Raw genomic sequence first — 18841 nt, forward strand, 5'->3', positions numbered from 1 at the left:
AGAGTGACATCAGCATCATGGTGGAAGAAGACATTCATCGTTTTGTCCCCTCTCCGACAATAATTCAGCAACTATCCACAGACCTCTGTGGGCATTATGGGATCTAGCACCACATGCCAAGGGAGCTGGGAGGAGGCTCACCCACGCATGCACTGGGTAACAGGCATACAGACCTACTACTAGCTGCGGATCCTGCAGTGGCCAGCAAACTGGCTCCAGCCCCTCTCAGCCACCATCTGAGAGCCCCAGACAAAACCATCTTATACAGTCACCACAGATCAGAGAGCCTTTGTGGAGGTGCAGGTTTCCAGAGAAGTTCCAGCACACTGTTACAGGAAAAAAATATGAGTTTGGATACACTGGAGAGGAGTGCTGAATCATGAGCTGCATGACTAGGGGTGGGAAGGGGCTGGGAGAGCAGCAAATAGGACTCTTGGAGGACATTAAAGGGACACAAACCCCGCTAACTTCTTTGCAGACTCCATCAAAATACATAAGGAACTTTTACAAAACAACTCAAAATAGGTATATTTAACATGGTTAATTCACACAGGAAGAAACCCAAATGGCCAATAAACATAGAAAATACGTGCAACGTCACTTGTAATCACAGAAAGGCCAATCAAAAGAGGAAAAAACCATTTCACAACGATCAAACTGATGATTATTAAGTGTGACAAAACTAGGATTGAGCAAAAATGCGGTGAAAAAAGAACTCATTCCCTGCAGAAAGAAGTATAAATTGGCCATGTTAGAAAACAATTTGGTGGTAAAATTGAAAAAGAACACACTGAACAAGCCAAAAATTCCACCTGAGTTGTCTACCCTAGAAGAACTCTTGCTTGTGTGCTCAGGGGAACAGACAGAAAAACATTCGTTGATGCAATGTTTGAAATAATGAAATAGCAGCAACAGTTTTAAGTATACCTCAGTAAGGAATGATAGAATACTACAAAGCAGTTAAACAGGACAAATTAGGTCCTTATTTACCAACAATGATAAATCACAAAAGCTATACAGTTTCTCTGTTTGTTTAAAAAGCAAGCTGCAAAAGGATATGTAGAGTAGAATACAATTTACGTAAATTTTAAGCATACATTATAATAGCATATTTTGTTTACAGATATTTGTAGATATGTACAGGAATGTTCATGAGAATGATTCACAGCAGTTTCAAGAGAAGTTTCCTCGGGGAGAGAAGGAAAAGAGCACACCGAGCAACCTGCAGCAATTACAGCAAAATGTTATCATCCGCTTAATCCAACAGTTATATTCTTCTCTGTATTTATCTGTAGGAGTGAAATGTTTCAAAATTTATTTATTTACTTATTTTTAAACATTTGTTTATTTAATGTATTTATTTGGTTGCACCAGGTCTTAGATGCAGCAGGTGGGCTCCTTAGTTGTGGCATGTGAACTCTTAGCTGCAGTGTGCATGTGGGATCTAGTTCCCTCTCCAGGGATCAAACCTGAGCCCCCTACATTGGGAATGTGGGGTCTTAACCACTGCGCCACCAAGGAAGTTCCAAAATGTTTCAAAATTTAAATAAATGTTTTAAAAGGTAGAAATTATAGACAGCACACAGATTCTTTCTAAGAAACAGCATAGTTAGAAGGGTATCTGAGGAATAAAGAAAGGTGGTTGTTTTTCTCTCAAGATGAAAGATGCTGGAGTACATCTGCTGATGGAAATCATGCATTAGGGTGAGACATTAACGACAGAGGAGAGAAAAGATATATCAATAGGAGCAAAGTCTCAAAAGGAAAAATGAATGTAGAGCAGTATAATTTGTTTGCTAAATACAGTTGGTACAATGTGCTTTGATTTTTGACTATATACTACATTTAGGAAAGTAGGGTGACAGTGGATTAAGGACTTCCAAGAGTTTGCCTCTCCACAAAAGTAATGAAAAAACTGGCAGTATCAACTTTTTCAGAACTCTGGAAAAATTAACAAAAGGCTTTCAGCAATCCAAGGGATCTTTAGTCAAGAAAAACAGCTGAATTTCAGGAACAACAGAGGACTTTGTGGTGTTTTAAAGTAACACAGCCCCAGCCTCTGCTCCCCAGAAGCCTTGAAAAATAAGTTGTATTCCTGCTACTGATACCAGAATGAGCACAATACGAATGGAGTTCTTTCAAAGCCCCATTCCCAAAGAGAAGTCATTATTTCACCTATATGGTAGTCCCCTGAAGAGTCTGCTTGAGAGGCTCATCTATTGGACCTCACCCAAACTCATTAAAAGCTCCTCTCTGGGATGTCTGTCACACGTTTTAACAAAACAGTTGTTTGAGAGGATGCAAAGCAGCTGGGATAAACAACAAACAAATCAAAAAGCCTAAGCAAAAGTTAAGGAATGAGATATCCACAAGGGCTTTGAAAAGCTCAGACATATTCTTGGGAAGCTAGAAGGCCAACTGCATGTTCAACAAAGACCTGAGAAGGCCCTAAGCTCTCACCTCTGACTCACCTTGAGGCTCTTTGCAAGCAGAAAGTGAAGGCTAAGGCAGAGCTGTAAGCTGCCTGGCTGAGTGCTGTGGGTCCAACATGCACAAAGGATTCCTCGACAAAGATCAAGACTTACTGGTTCCAGGGATTTAAGAAGTCTCTGACCACTAATTAACCAAGTAGAGACTTCAGGGGCCACACATGACAAAGATACAGACTTTATAGAATTAGTTACAAACAGCAACAAACCCTGGGAGAACCTGATACCTAGAACTGCCACATTATATTATTTGAACAGTCCAAGTTTTCAACAAAAAACTACAAGACATGCAAAAGAACAAAAAAGTATAACCCATGGGGAGCAGTGGGGAGCAATTAACAGAAAGTTTCCCTTAAGAATCCCAGACATTGGACTTACCAGACAAAGACTTCAAATCAACTATTTTAAATCTGTACAAAGAACTAAAGGAAAGTATGAAAACAATGTCTTACCAAGTAGAGAATATCAAATAGAGAATATCAAAAAGAAAAAGAAATGTATATTTCACTTAAAATACAGACATCAAAGAAGAAAACAACTACAACAAAAAACTTACTGTGTAGCCTTAACTATGTCCCACGTGCTGTAATCATCAATGTGAGTCTTCCGTCCGAGGGGTTCACCATATCCATGGTTATAATGGCTCTGAGGTTTGATTTCCTGTTAAAGAAAAAAAAAAATATGCAGAGGTAAGAATTGAGAAAAGAAGTACAGGAAGTATTTCAGCATTTTACTATTGCATCTGTGCTGTGCTTGTTATTTAAAAGATTAAGTTTAACCTTATGCTGAAGTCCCTACTCCTTGGAGAAAAAGCATGTTCAAATAGATCTACCACTTATACACACTCTCAAAACAGAAATGCTGCAAGACTATAAATTAGTGACAAATTAGTAAATGAAATTCATCTTTAGCTCCACAGAATTCTAATTCTTCATCAAATCAATTCTCATTCTCTCAGACTGAATTTTCTACTATTCCAACATAACCCTTAACTCTAACACTCTACTTCAAAACATTCATCACATGCCAAATAAAAACTAAGGTCCTAAAAAAGGAACCCAGGGATATTATTTTATTATTCTCAGATATCACCTTTTCTTATACTCCTGCATGCTGAGGGCTTGTTAAGCATCTACTACTAGGTGAATAAAGAACAATGGGGCACTGTAATAAAATGTAAATCTGCTTGAGTAGTTTTAAAAATGTCAACACCCTTAAAGAAACTAATTTTTATATAAAAATTTAAACAGCTTTATAGAATACTACATCCATTTAAAGCTTATTTGCTGTGAGCAATTTTCTATTTAAAATACAAAATTTGCTATGCATAGTCAGCTTCTGCAATATAGCACTAAGATACAATTATTTCTTTTATAAGAAAACAGAAAAACTGAGCATGTTTGGCTCTACCATCATCCGTTCAAATTTCTACGATTCTGATATTTTTCTCTTACAGGCACACACACATGTCAATGAAAGGATAAGGCATAACAAGATATTTGGAAAAAATTAAATCCTTAGAACAATTCATTCTCTCTTGGAAACTGATATTTAATAACACAAATTTAATAGTATTTCATTGGAGGACAAAAGGCTCTTATCTTTAGCTCACTCCAGCCATTTAATTTGTGTGGAAAATTCCAAAACTGATTTGTTTGAGCCATACATTTACAAGGTAATCAACAATACTGCTGAATATTTTCAACAATAGGGAATTTAAAAGTTTCACAAAAGCAAATTCTGTTTAGTATATAACCTCTCAACAAAGAAAAGCTTGGTTCCTTATGAAAATGCCATTGCCAATATTAAAATACTACTGCAACAGTCATAAATCCATATTTGCAGAAGAAAATAGACATTAGCCTTAAGCCGAGATTCACAACATATGCACTGTATATAATTTACTAAGTGATTTTTTTGAGAGATTGTTCTTGAACTCCATTGAAAAAGAACTGGTTAAATTTGAACACAAGTAGGTAAAGTATCTTGGGTGTACGCAACACTGAAAATTCATGAAGCTAATCAATACGTAAGACTTACCCAATTTAATTTTTTTTCCAAAAATTTAATTTTTCAAAACTTTTCTATTTAATTTCTCCACTGAATTCCAGTTCTCAACTTCTTTATGCTTTATATTCAGTGGAGCAAGATGAAAGAAAGACAATTCTCAGATTAGTAACACCCTCTTTTTTCTAAATTTTTTCTGATATTACTCCCCTCTACCATAGGGAAAATAACTTTTTAAACTTTCGATTCTGACTTTTCTATAGGACTATAAGACATTTGAAAGAAAATAAAAACCTAGCCATAGTTTACAAGCAGAATGAAGTAATATGCCCAACAAAACATGTATTGAAAGCCTGCTATAAACAAAGCCTCTACAGTGTACTGGGATCCCAAGCCAGGACAGGATAAGGCCAGTGCAAAGTTTAACAACGTGCCAAAAAACTCCAAAATCAAGATTTTTTAAATATTAATGAATTATCTTTTAAAAATCAAAATCATAAAAAAAAAAACCCCAAACATCAACATTTTAAACATAGACAGCACTAGTATTGCTCATTTTTCCTTTTGTGCCAGGCTTTACTGTGGCTTGGAGCAGTACTGCAAACCATATATAGTCTGTTGCAAACACCAAATATAGTCTGTTGCCTTCAAGGTCTTTACAATCCAAAATGGAAGGACAAAGTAGATAAGAAGCATAAGTCAAAGATTAGAAGCAAGAGCTAAATTAAAACCTAAATAAAAACAACTTAAGAGCCAAAAAGTAATAATACAACTTTAAAAGCTATTTCAATATGAAAATATGCTAGAGCAAACTGCTATTCTTTTTTACTAAGAACAAATATGTTGCTTTTACAAGCAAAAAACAAATATTCATTAAATAAAAATTAAATCTCTTTTTAAGGCTTACTACTGTAATGCTTTCATGTGATTTTAATTTCATTTTTATCTCCAGAGACCTGTTATTATATATAATGATTAAATTGTATTCTCAGTTTATCTACCGTCCATTGTGTCCCACTGACAGTGTCAAATGTGACCTTCCAAAGTACTAGAAATCAGACTTTTTTCCAGTAACATTCAAAAATTAAACCTATACCAGTATTTGTTTTATCACAATTATATGATTTTTATTTGTTTATTTCTACTTTTTCATAAAGGAAATATGATTTTTAAATAGATGGCTTTACATATATCCCTAGAGTAGTTCTCAAGAGGTAGAGTTATTCCCACTAAAAAGGTAGAAGAAATGGTGTTTAAGCAAATCTCCAACCTGTTTTTCTCTTTTAAAAAAAATTAATAATATGAAACAAATTATTTTTCTTACTTTTAATCACATTGGAAACTGATTCACCTCTAAAACTAGTACCCTGCCAATCTGACAAATGACAATACTCGCTATCAAGATAACCACCACTATCACTAGGCCTAGGTATAACAGTTGTGATTTTTAAACTTTAAAAACATAAAATAAAAAATACTGTATTAATGTAAATAAATATATCCTATAAATGGATAGAAGATATTAATTTTTTAATTATAAACTTGCTATTATACATCAGATAAATTTTCAACATACAAATGTTTAACGACACTTTAAAACCCTATAATTTTTCCTTGATTTTAATGGGAACCAAGAAGCAATTTAATCGATATCTCTGCCAAGGAAAGTAATACTAATTTAAAAAAAACATTCTCATCATAACTTTTGAGAATGCAGTAATTCCATTAAAAGCAGCATGGTATAATAGAAAAAGTCCTTGACTGAGAGGGTTCTGAATTGAAAGTCTGCCCTTCTCTTATCTAGGCTACAACCCAGCATGGCAATTAACTATGGTAGGGTTCAGGGCCCTCATTTATAAAAAAAGGAGGATGAATAAGATCAGCTTAGAGTTCCACTGCCCAACATCAGGGCATCAAAGAGCTTGATGGTTTCAGCTCCACTCAATTCACTCCCTTCTTAAACAAAGCGCTTTGTTATTTAGCCTCTTTTTAGATACTGGGGCTTTACATAATATTTCTTTAATTAAAAAAAAAAAAGATTCAGCTGCTTTTTAAAAAGTTTAAAAACTACCAGATTAGAAGTCCTCCAAGATCCCTCCTAAGGCTAGCAGACAATGATTTTACATACTGGAATAAAGAAATTACAGCCACTAGAAAGGTACCTAAATTGACAGCCAAAGGTTTTTATAGCCCTAGAAGTTGCTGAAGAGAACTGGAAGGAGAGAAAGCACCTGCAAAACCTGCCGCTGAAGCAGCTGACAGGAATGAGAAGAGCTGGGACAAACTCAGCTGCCATACACTGCCGCTAAGAGAAATCAATACGATAAAACTCAAACTCATACAGCAGATCTAGGCAATTCCTGGCTTGCATATCAAGCTGATAGGCTCCATAATACATTTTATTCACATGCCTGGGTGGAATTATATAACCAATAAACTAGTTACCAAGTGTCTGTGTGCAATCCAGTTAACTTTTAAAAAGTACTAGACCTACTAAATCTTTACGTTCACTTAAACAGGGAGGCAGCACTGACCAAAGAATCCTCTATGTCACAGTACTTTATTACAACCAAATATAGATGTTTTATAAGTGCTCTATAAGAAAAGGTACTTCAAGAATCGGTTCTACTACAATCTGTCATACAGAGTGAAGTAAGTCAGAAAGAGAAGGACAAATATTGTATGCTAACTCACATATACGGAATCTAAAAATGGTACTGATGAACTCAGTGACAAGAACAAGGAAGCAGATACAGAGAATGGACTGGAGAACTTGAGGTATGGGAGGGGGCGGGGGGTGAAGGGGAAACTGAGAAGAAGCAAGAGAGTAGCACAGACATATATATACTACCAACTGTAAAATAGTCAGTGGGAAGTTGTTGTATAACAAAGGGAGTCCAACTCGAGGATGGAAGATGCCTTAGAGGACTGGGGCAGGGAGGGTGGGGGGGACTCGAGGGGGGGGCGTCAAGGAAGGGAGGGAATACGGGGATATGTGTATAAAAACAGTTGATTGAACCTGGTGTACCCCCCAAAAAAAAAAAATTTAATAAAAATACTTTTATTGGTGAAAAAAAAAAAAAAAGAATCGGTTCTATGGTAGAGTATGTCTAAAAGAACAAACATGCAACAGTAAGTTTGGGAATATTCAGAAAGGAGGGTAAGGGCAGGGACTTGCCCTGACATTAATTACAATATATTAGAAAGCAAACTAATGAAAAAAATAGGAGTACTGCAGTAATAAATAGGGCAGTGGAATAGAGCCTGAAGAATGAGAATTAGAATCCAGAGCGAAAGACATATTATTCAGTAAATGGTATAAATGGACAACTGGCTAGCCATCTGGAATAATAATAATAAAAAAAAACATCCACAGCTCCAACATAGAAGGGTGATGTGCTTGACAGAAAGACACCAACAAATGCAGCCAAAGATATATCTTTTTTAATGTCAGATGATGCTGAAACTTGTCTGAAAATGCAGGGCCACACAAACCAGCATTCAGGGCAGCACGCTCCCAGGTGGAAGCTTCCCAGGTCAGCAGCATATCCCATGAGAACATTCTCCTGGGGAGAGAAGGATGCACCCTCCTGTTCTTGGTGAGTCTTTGTGCCACTCTAGACTCTCCTGACTGTTTTGGAGACTCTGGTCATATGTTTGGTGCTCACCAGGTCTAAGTAACTTGTTTGAAACAGCTCTGAATGTTTAATGCAAGACCAGGTAAACTGCAGATCAACTTCCCAGGCTTCCTAGCAAGGTGACTCCTTAGCAGGACCAGGCCTCAGTCTGCCTAAGGACTCTGCCTGTAAGATTCCCACCTCCTTATATTAGATAACTTCCAGTACCATTAAAGATTTAAATATAAGAATATCAGCAATAATAGTCCTAATGTTAAAAAAAAAAAGCTCTGAGAAAAGCATGAGTAAAAACACATTTGAAAAATGGGCAAAGAATATGAAGATAATTCAGAGGGCAAAATACAACAGCAAATATAGGTATGAAAAGACACTATAATCCTCAATTAATATAAATGCATTTCCAAACCTCAGACACAGAGAGAGAGAGCCCAAAATCAATTCAATAAAATTCTAGGGAATATACATGTTACCTACAAGACATGTTTCCTGCCTGCCTTTGGTGCATTAACCCATATACAGACATAGGTCAATTAGCAAACCAGCAGGACTTAACCATATACTTATGACTTGCACTGTGCAAATGTCTACTGTCAGGTATCATTCTAACAGGTTGAACTCTAAATCAAGAAGCTAATTGTATTTAAAATAATTACACAATTTTGAGGTGCTCAAATTTAATTCCATTAAACATATATGATGAAATGAGAACAATACAAAGGGTTGCTGACAAGAAGAAAGAGAAAAAGTCTCTACACAGAACTGACTCACTTTTAAGGCCTAGCCAAAACAGATGAGCCAAATGTGAGACCTTCTTAAAACTTAGGCAGTGATGAACTAAATTCTAGGAATAGCATAAGGATTTTTAAAAAGGAATATATAATGAGAGGACAGCATAAGCATAAAACATGTAACCAAGTGAACAATGAAAGAAGGAAAAGCAGTAGCCACTACCAAATTATAAAATAACCTTCTTTTAAAATGTATTTAATTAATACTGCCAGCAAATGGCACTACACTCAAGACAGAATTTCTTACTAATCTATTTGATGCACCCTCTTTAAGGAAAGACTGGACAAAAACAATTTGGTAATATAATGGAAAGATTTCAAATCAATTTTTTCAGTAAGTAAGGGATCTCGTATATTATGTGTTCTGCTGTGGTTCCCGATCCCTGGCCAACAGCATATGATTTTTGCTTATAAAAAACAGAGGCCAACCTGAGGCATAGGTAGGTTCTCTTCATGCTGTAGGACTACCACTGTCTCAATCCAAACTATCAAATTCACTTTGCTTCCAACAAATTTTGACTAGGAAAATGTTCATTATCGTCTAGCTTCATTAAAAACTGGTTTTCCTCCTAAAGGAAAACATAGGCAGAACACTGTATGACACACATCAAAGCAAGATCCTTTCTGAGCCACCTCCTAGAATCATGGAAATAAAATCAAGAATAAACAAATGGGACCTCATGAAACTTAAAAGCTTTTGCACAGCAAAAGAAACCATAAACAAGACAAGAAGACAACCCTCAGAATGGGAGAAAATACTTGCCAATGAAGCAACAGACAAAGGATTAATCTCCAAAATATACTAGCAGCTCATGCAGCTTAATATCAAAAAAAGCAAATAACCCAATCCACAAATGGGCAGAAGACCTAAATAGACATTTCTCCAAAGAAGACATACAGAAGGCCAACAAACACATGAAAAGATACTCAATGTCACTAATCATTGGAGAAATGCAAGTCAAAGCCACAATGAGGTATCACCTCACGCTGGTCAGAATGGCCATCATCACAAAATCTAGAAACAATAAATGCTGGAGAGGGTGTGGAGAAAAGGGAACTCTCCTGCACTGTTGGTGGGAATATAAGTTGGTACAGCCACTGTGGAAAATAGTTTGGAGGTTTCTTAAAAAACTAAACATAGAACTACCATATGATCCAGTAATCCCACTACTGGGCATATACCGAGAGAAAACCCACAATCCCAAAAGAAACATGTACCATAATGTTCACTGCCGCACTATTTACAATGGCCAGGACATGGAAGCAACCTAAATGCCCATCAAGAGATCAATGGATAAAGAAGATGTGGCATATATATACAATGGGATATTACTCAGCCATAAAAAGGAATGAAATGGAGCTATATGTAATGAGGTGGATAGACCTAGAGTCTGTCATACAGAGTGAAGTAAGCCAGAAAGAGAAAAACAGATACTGTATGCTAACTCATATATACGGAATCTAAAGGAAAAAAAAAAAGGTACTGATGAACCCGGTGACAGGGCAAGAATAAGGACGCAGATGCAGAGAATGGACTGGAGGACATGGGATTGGGGGGGCGAGAGGTGAAGGGGAAGCTGGGACGAAGTGAGAGAGTAGCATAGACTACTAACTGTAAAACAGATAGCTAGTGGGAAGTTGCTGTATAAGCAAGGGAGATCAACTAGATGATGGGTGATGCCTTAGAGGGCCAGGACAGGGAGGGTGGGAGGGAGTCGTGGGAGGGAGGGGATATGGGGATATATGTATAAATATAGCTGATTCACTTTGGAGTACCTCAAGAACTGGTAAAAGAGTGTAAAGCAATTATATTCCAATAATGAGCTAAAAAAAAAGAAAAGAAAAAGAAAAACAGTATGGAGGGTCCTCGAAAACTAAAAAAAAATAAAAAAGGTTTTCACTTCATTTCCTTCTAGTATTAATCTATATGTATATACATATTCGTAACAATATACATAAATCTGGTACACTTTGTTTTTCTTTTCACAGACGTTTGATGAACAAATGCCTATATGTGTAATTTTCTCACTCTCCTTTAAAGAATAAAATAAAACAAAATACTTTATTTTTAGGATTTTTATTTAGGATAGTTTAAGACTTACAAAACCAATGCTGAGTTCCCATATTCCACACACCCAGTTTCTACTATTAACATCTAACATTAGTATGATACATTTGTTGTAATTCAATCAATATTAATATATTACTGTTAACTGAAGTCTATACTTTATTCAGATTGCCTTTGTTTTTAGGTAATGTCCTTTTTCTGTTCCAGGATTCCATCCAGGGTATCACATTACATTTAAGTTGTCACAGCTCCCTAGGCTCTTCTTAGCTATGACAGTTTCTCAAACTTTACTTACTTTTCATGACCTTGACAGTTTTGAGGACTGGTCAGATATTTTGTAGAATGACCTTCAACTGGGATTTGTCAGGGTTTTTTGTTGTTGTTGCTGTTTTTGGTATTAGACTAGAGTACGTGTTTTTAGGAAGAAGTGTTATTTTTCAATTTAACCTAATTTTGCAAATTTCCTTCAATACTGCTAGACAATATTTATTTGCCCAAATATTTATATATCTTTGTGTAGTCTGTAATCACAGTATTCATATATTTTATATTCTTCCCTTTTACATTTCCTCTTAGAATGGCTATTGTTAAAAAGATAAAACAAATATTAGAGAGGATGTGAAAAAAGGGAACACTTGTACACTGTTGGTGAGACTGTAAACTGGAACAGTCACTATGGAAAGCAGTATGGAGATTCCTCAAAAAATTAAGAACAGAACTACCATATGACCCAGCTATTCCACTTCTGGGTATTCATACAAAGAACACAAAAACACTAATTCAAAAAGATATCTGCACTCCTATGTTCACTGCAACACTATTTACAATAGCTGAGATATGGAAACAATCCAGGTGTCCATCAATGGATAAATGGGTAAAGAAGATGTGGTGTATCCATACAGAATGGAATACTACTCAGCCATAAAAAAGAATGAAATCCTGACATTTGCAACAACACAGGTAGACCTTGAGGGTATTATGCTAAGTAAAATAAGTCTAATGGAGAAAGACAAATACTGTATGATTTCACTCACATGTGGACTCTAGGAAAATAAACCAAACAAAATAAAACAAAAGCAAACTCACAGATACAGAGAACAGATTAGTGTTTACCAGAGGAAAGGAGATTGGGGGGAGGTCAGCAAGGGCTGAGGAGGGTCAACTGTATGGTGATAGATTATAACTAGACTCCTGGTTTGTAGTGTATACAGATGTTGAACTACAATGCTGTACACCTCAAACTTATATAATAATTAAAAAAAAAAAAAGAAAAAGGATAACAACAACAAAAAAGAATAAATGGATGGATTTTTCCTCACTACTACAAAATACTTCCTTTAACTCATTTAATATTTCTTCTTTTTAACTGGAGTAAACTTCCTAGAGAGAGATTCTTAAAGGTTAAGAATATTTTTATGGTTCTTGATACAATATCTAAATTGCATTTGCAAAGGGATTATATTTATAATCCCACCACCAATATCTGATTGATCATTTCTCCATAAACTGGCACTAGGTGATATTTTCAAATTATCGCCTAATTTAAATAGAGTAGGTACTACTTGAACTCTCAACCTTAAATACATTTTCCTATTCTATTTCATCTTTTGAGAACTGCCTGTTCCTATCCTTTGGCCATTTTATTCTATTTGTGTCCTGAAATTTGTTTAATATATTTTAATCTGCTTTTTATGTATAGAGAAGATTAACCTTTTCATACTGATCTAAACAATTCTGTTCCATTTTCAGAGTTGTTATTTAGGCTTTTGGTATATTTCAAGGATTATACTTTTATAATCACAATTTTTTTTCTTGGGCATTTCTGGTCCTGACTTTTGTATTTAAATACTACTATAATCACTAGTGCTACCCATCAAATAGTTCTAATTCTTTTCCCAAGCACATGGTAGGACTGTAGGTCCTTGGCCCCGTGAAAATTATGTAAGTCCAGGTGATTGACTTTTTTTTTTAAACCAAGAGAATATGAATAAAAGGCACATGTCGCTGTGAGAGAATAGGTTTTAAGAGCCAGTATGCAATTCCACACTCTCTCGTCTCATTGGCCATGGAAACTGGCAATGTTTCAGAGAGCAAACAATCAATCAGTCTGTGTCCCAGAGCAGCCATAATGCATGTGTACCAAACCAATGATACGTAAGCCACTAAGATTTTAGGGTTGTTACTGCAGCAAAACCTAGCTTATCCTGACTAATATAACTCTGAGAGTTACTCTGGTAACTAGTATGCAGATGGGGACCTATATAAATCATTTTCATTGTATTTTGAAGCTAGTAGTATATGGGAGTACTACTAATGTTCAGATTTACCTTATATAATGTTCAGGTTTACCTTATATTTAGCCACATTGTTAAAAATGACTTTTTTAATGACCTCTTTGAATAGTATAAGAATACAATCAAATCTCCTGAAAATAAGTGTGGTCTTTCATTTCCATGGCATACAGCATTGCCAGAAACATCAAATGCAATTTTAGAAAAAAATAATATTGATAGTACATCCTTATTTCCTTATATTTTTTCCATTTTAAACAGGCAGTGCCTTTATTGTTTCTCTGTTGTATATAAAGCTGTTAACTCGTCTTTACTCAAATCCGTTTCAGAGAATGAATAACACTGCATTTAGATATAAATGCCCAGTTGACCACCACACCCTTGCTTTATAGAACATGTCCAGTTTTGTATTTCACTTGAGATTAATTCTCAATGTTATGCTCTAGCTATAGGATTCTGACTAGTATTCTTTTAATATATCTTCTAGTTGGAATGAAAATCTTATGAAAGTCACCTTCCCTTCCTCCTGCCCTTCACACACACAGCCAACTCTTATCAGCAGACCAAACTCACACCCTGACCACGTTTCCAATAGGCCCCAGAAAGCCAGGGCATCTCTGGAAAATTCTGAGCAAGTACCTTTTAGGCATTGTAAGTTGTTTTATTTTGTTTTTTTAACTGTATGGGTCAAATGCATATACAAATTAAGTTACTTAAATTTAATTACCAAAATGCCAATGTGGATGGCAAAGAATCACTGAAAATCCTAAAAGAAGAAATGCACAAATCCTACCCACAACTGAGAATAAACGAAGGCACTTAAGTATCTAGTTTACTAGGTAACAGAGAATCAATCAGGGAGTTTTGAGCAAGGGAAAAACAGGATTAGATATGCAACTTTAAAAGATCATCTAATGATTTTTTTTCCTCCTCATCACATCCACAACATATTCTTCTTCCTGCCTGTCCTATTTATTAAAAGGCATTTTCAACTATCAAAATGTCCAAGCTAAAAATTCATTCAACCTTGACCCAGTCTCCCAAAATTTCAGTGTAATTAATCAGTTACCAAATCTTACTGCTTCTTTTCTCAAAACAAATCCCCATCAGTCCTTTTCTGTTCCGCCTCTACAATATCCTCTTGAATGGTCTGTCTATAATGCTGTTCCAATCACTCTCCTGCTTAAAATCTTTAAAATCATGCATTAGAGTAAATCAAGAACATTTCAACAGTCATACAAAATCGTATTGATCTGGCCCCACCTTACTTTTTCCAGCTTTAATATTCATCATTTCCTTCCAAGCATCCTAAATGTTTATGTATACCAGCCATTCTAAGAAGTAGTGTACTTTTAAAACCTCAGTATCATTTTGCTCATGTTAGCTATTCTACTCAGAATGCACACCCCATCCCAGGTTTGGCAGACTTTTACGAACCCTTCAACTTACCCCAAATGTGACCATAGTCTTCCTTGTTTCCTTGAGGCAGAGTCAACTGTCCTGTTACCTGTGTTCTCACTACTACCCAAACAAACTATTATAGTAGTGTGTGAGGGTATACATGTTAGTTTCCTACTGATCCTGTAATAGATTACTACAAACTCAGTGCCTTAAAAGAATACAAATTTATTATAGTTCTGGAGGTAAGAAGATCAAAATCAAACATCAATATCACAAGGTGTCAGCAGGGCCATACTCCCTAAAGAGGCTCTAGGGGAGAAGCCATACTTTGCCTTTTCCAGCTCTGGTGGCTTATGGCATACCTTGGCTTGTAGTGACATCAGTCCAATATTTGAGGCAAGCAACTTCAAATCTCCCTGGTCTGCTTCATAAAGGCTACTTCTTCTGATATGTGTGTTCAGATCTCCATCTACCTCCCTCTTGTAAGGATACATGTAATTGCAATTAGGGTCCACCTGGATATCCAGAATAACCTCCCCCATCTAAAGACCCTTAATTTAATCACCTCGCAAAGACTCTTTTTCCCTTATAAGACAACACTTACAAGTTCCAGGGTTTAAGATTTGATATCTTTGGGAAGCCATTATTCTGCTTACCAGAGGATGGGAATAAAGGTGGAAAAGTGAGAAGTAAAGAGGCAAAGTGAATACTACATAGGCTAGGTGCTGTTTGTAGTTTTCTCTCAGCTATCAAATATCCTCAGTCAATGGCAGTATCAACTGTTGCCTCTCTCATATGGGGCATTTTGAGAATTCTGAAAAACTCTCTCCTTGACCAAACTGCAGTCAGACTCCTCTGGGCATTCTTCTCAACTAGGCCTTGACCTTGGCTCCCATCCTTACTGGGACTGCATAGTCCAGCTTTAGCAAGAATCCTGCTGTGTCAGTTTAGAGAATTTCCCATCCTTGGTATCTGGTCACCTTGGCTTGCCTTTAGCAAGAATCCTGTGAGTTGGTTTAGCAAGAATCCCCCTATCCTTGATGTCTCCTCTCAGTATTTTCCCCCACAGAACCCCCCCCACCCCCACCCACCATTCCGCCTGTTGGCTCTAAATCTCCAATTGTCCTTGTTGTATTCATAACTGAGCCCAGTTTTACACTGAGGAATCCTTTCACCCTATTGCAATAGTTCCTGAAATGAAATGAAATCCATTTCTACCATTTTAACTACTGTCCAGTTCTGGTTTTCTTTGACAGAACCTCCCTCTGTGACATTCCCTGGTGCAGAAGAGACATTCTTCAGCTCACCTGTAAAAATTCCTCAGCTCCTATGCCAGTCGTATAACCCTGGAGTTGCTTCTGCCCAGCAGGCAATTCTCTTTGGCAAGTTTCTTCCAAGATGGCTATATCCTGTCTAGCCCCCAAAGTGTTTGCTTGGCCCAAAGGAAACACCTTTAACTCAACATTACTGGACACACAGCGAAAGCTCTCTCTCCTGGCTCTTCCACTGTAAGGCTACTTTATATATTGCTTACCTTTATACTTCCCCAGTAAAGCAGGAGCCACCCCCAGCCTCTGGGCCTTCAGCAACTCCAGGGGATCCAAATCACACTTTTCCAAGAATTCTCTAACATTCCACTCAGACAGCATCCTAGGGAGGCCTAACTATTTCCCACAACCCAGCAGACATTCAGCCAGAGAAATATTTTTCCTCCTGAAAAGTTCTCCAATCTTTCAGAGGAACTGTTTGCAATCCACATGGAAGACAATATAAACACTACAACACTCCCTCCTGGGTTGATAACCCTTCCAAGAACCCCTTATTCCCACTAAAGTTTCTCTTTATCTTGTATAGACTAGAGGTAATAAGAGTTCCAGTACGAATCACAGCCACTTTCTGGCAGGTTCAGCACCTCTGTTTATACTGCAGGGCTCCTCTGTCAGCTACTGTCCTCAGTTTTGAGCTCCAAGAAAAATGCTTAGATGACAAGAAAAATCCCACTTTACATCCTATTATACAAAACTGTATCTTAAAATACTTAGTATTTTTCACTTAACATTATGTTTTTGGGATTTACCCGTGCTAAAACATGCAGTTCTAGTTTATTTAATGCAATTATTAGATAGTATTCCATTACATAAATAAACCACATACACTTCCCTAAGAGACTTTTTTGCTAATATAAATCACACTGCAATGAACAATCTTATATAGGTTTCATCTGTAACAGTTTCTCTAGGGTAAGCAACTAGTATTCGAACTTCTGATTAAAGAGATTTTGAGTATCTTCTACTTTACTGTCATTAAAATACTTTCCAAGGTGGTAGTACCAACTTATACTCTCACTAGCAATGCACGAGTTTTTCACTATACTTAGATTTACCAGACTTAATTTTGGAGAAATCTGATGGGTACTAAATTATATCTTGTTTTGATCTGCATTTCCCTGAAGCAAACTGAAAAAAGTTTATCTAGGAAGCTCCAACTATATCAATGATGCTGAAAAGTCAACAAGGATGAGGACCACAAGTTAACCACCGGACTTAGCAACATAGATTTCGTGTTACCTTGACAAGGTAGAAGCACATGCCAAACTACAACTGATTAAAGAAAAGACAGAAGGAAAGAAACTGGGAACAGCAAGTACAGACAAATATTCTGAGAAGCTTTGATACAAAGAAGAGCAAAGAAATAGGGCAGGAGGCAGAAGAGAAGTGGAATCAAAGGAAAACATGGTTTGGGTTTTGAGGGTCTTTTTTTCTTAGAGTGGGAGAAATGATTGCTACTAGAAATAACCTGGTAGAGTCAAAAAACTGATGAGGGGACTTCCCTGGTGGCACACTGGTTAAGAATCCGCCTGCCAGTGCAGGGGACGTGGGTTCAAGCTCTGGTCTGGGAAGATCCCACATGCCACAGAGCATCTAAGCCCATGCGCCACAACTACTGAGCCTGCACTCTAAAGCCCGTGAGCCACAACTATTGAGCCCACGTGCTGCAAGTACTGAGCCCGTATACCTAGAGCCCATGCTCTACAACAAGAGAAGCCACCGCAATGGGAAGGCTGTGCACCACAATGAAGAGTAGCCCCCGCTTGCCACAACTAGAGAAAGCCCGCATACAGCAACGAAGACCCAACTCAGCCAATAAAAACAAACAAATAAACAAAAACCAAAAACTGATGAGGTAGAAGTATCAGTGGAGAACTAATGGAGAGATGCCTTAAGTGGGCATGAGAGGATAGAAATTAGCATAACCAAACATATACAGTACTTTTATGTTAAAAAACACAGAACGCTGATGAAAGAAATCAAAGATCTAAATAAATAGACATACCATCTTTATGGACTGGAAGACCAAAAATGGTTAAGATGTCAATTCTCCCAACAATGACAGATAAGTTTAATGCAATTCCTATCAAAATCCCAGTAAGATTTTCTTACATATATAGACAAGATTATTCTAAAATTTATATGGGAAGGCAATTAAAACAGCTAAAACAATTTAAAAAAAGAATTGTAGGAAGAAGCAGTCTTCTCAATTTCAAGACCTATTATAGAGCTCCAACAATCCAGACTGTGTAGTACTGGCTGAGGGATAGACACACAGATCAATGAAACAGAACACAGAAATAAAAACATACAAATACGCTCACCTGATTTTTGACAACAATGTAAAAGCAATTCAGTGGAGGAACGATAAGCTTTTCAACAGATGGTGCTGGAGCAGTTGGACACTTACAGGGGGAAAAAAAAATGAAGCTCAACCTAATTCTCACATTTTATACAAAAATAATTCAAAATTGATCCTGAACTTAAATGTTACATGTAAAACCATAAACTGTTTAAAAAAGAAAAAGCCAAAAAAAAAAACTCTTGGATCTATAGCTAGGCAAAGAGACCTTAAATTTGACATAAAAAGCACAATCCATAAAAGGAAAAATTTATAAACTGAAAGTCATCAAAATTTAAATTTATGCTCTGAGAAAGACCCTGTTACAAGGAGGAACAGATAAACTACAGACTGGGAGAAAATATTTGCAAACCACAATAAAAGACTAGTGTCTAGGATATTAAAAACAAAAACAAAACACAAACGTCTCAAACTCAACAGTAAAGCAATCAATTTTTTAAAAAATGGCCAAAGGTACTGTTATGGGCTG

The 18841-nt window shown here is 36.6% G+C and overlaps 1 protein-coding gene across 1 annotated transcript in view; it reads right to left on the reverse strand.

Annotated features, from left to right (window-relative positions):
- ZDHHC17 (zinc finger DHHC-type palmitoyltransferase 17) overlaps window positions 1–18841 on the reverse strand; it is a 94056-nt gene that overhangs the window by 63067 nt on the left and 12148 nt on the right. Inside the window, exon 2 of the mRNA XM_057742412.1 lies at window positions 3046–3149. Coding sequence (XP_057598395.1) covers window positions 3046–3149 — 104 coding nt within the window. The remainder of the gene's footprint in view (window positions 1–3045; window positions 3150–18841) is intronic.

This window comes from Hippopotamus amphibius, chromosome 7 (genome assembly GCF_030028045.1).
Source record: "Hippopotamus amphibius kiboko isolate mHipAmp2 chromosome 7, mHipAmp2.hap2, whole genome shotgun sequence".
Classification (NCBI taxonomy): Eukaryota; Metazoa; Chordata; class Mammalia; order Artiodactyla; family Hippopotamidae; genus Hippopotamus; species Hippopotamus amphibius.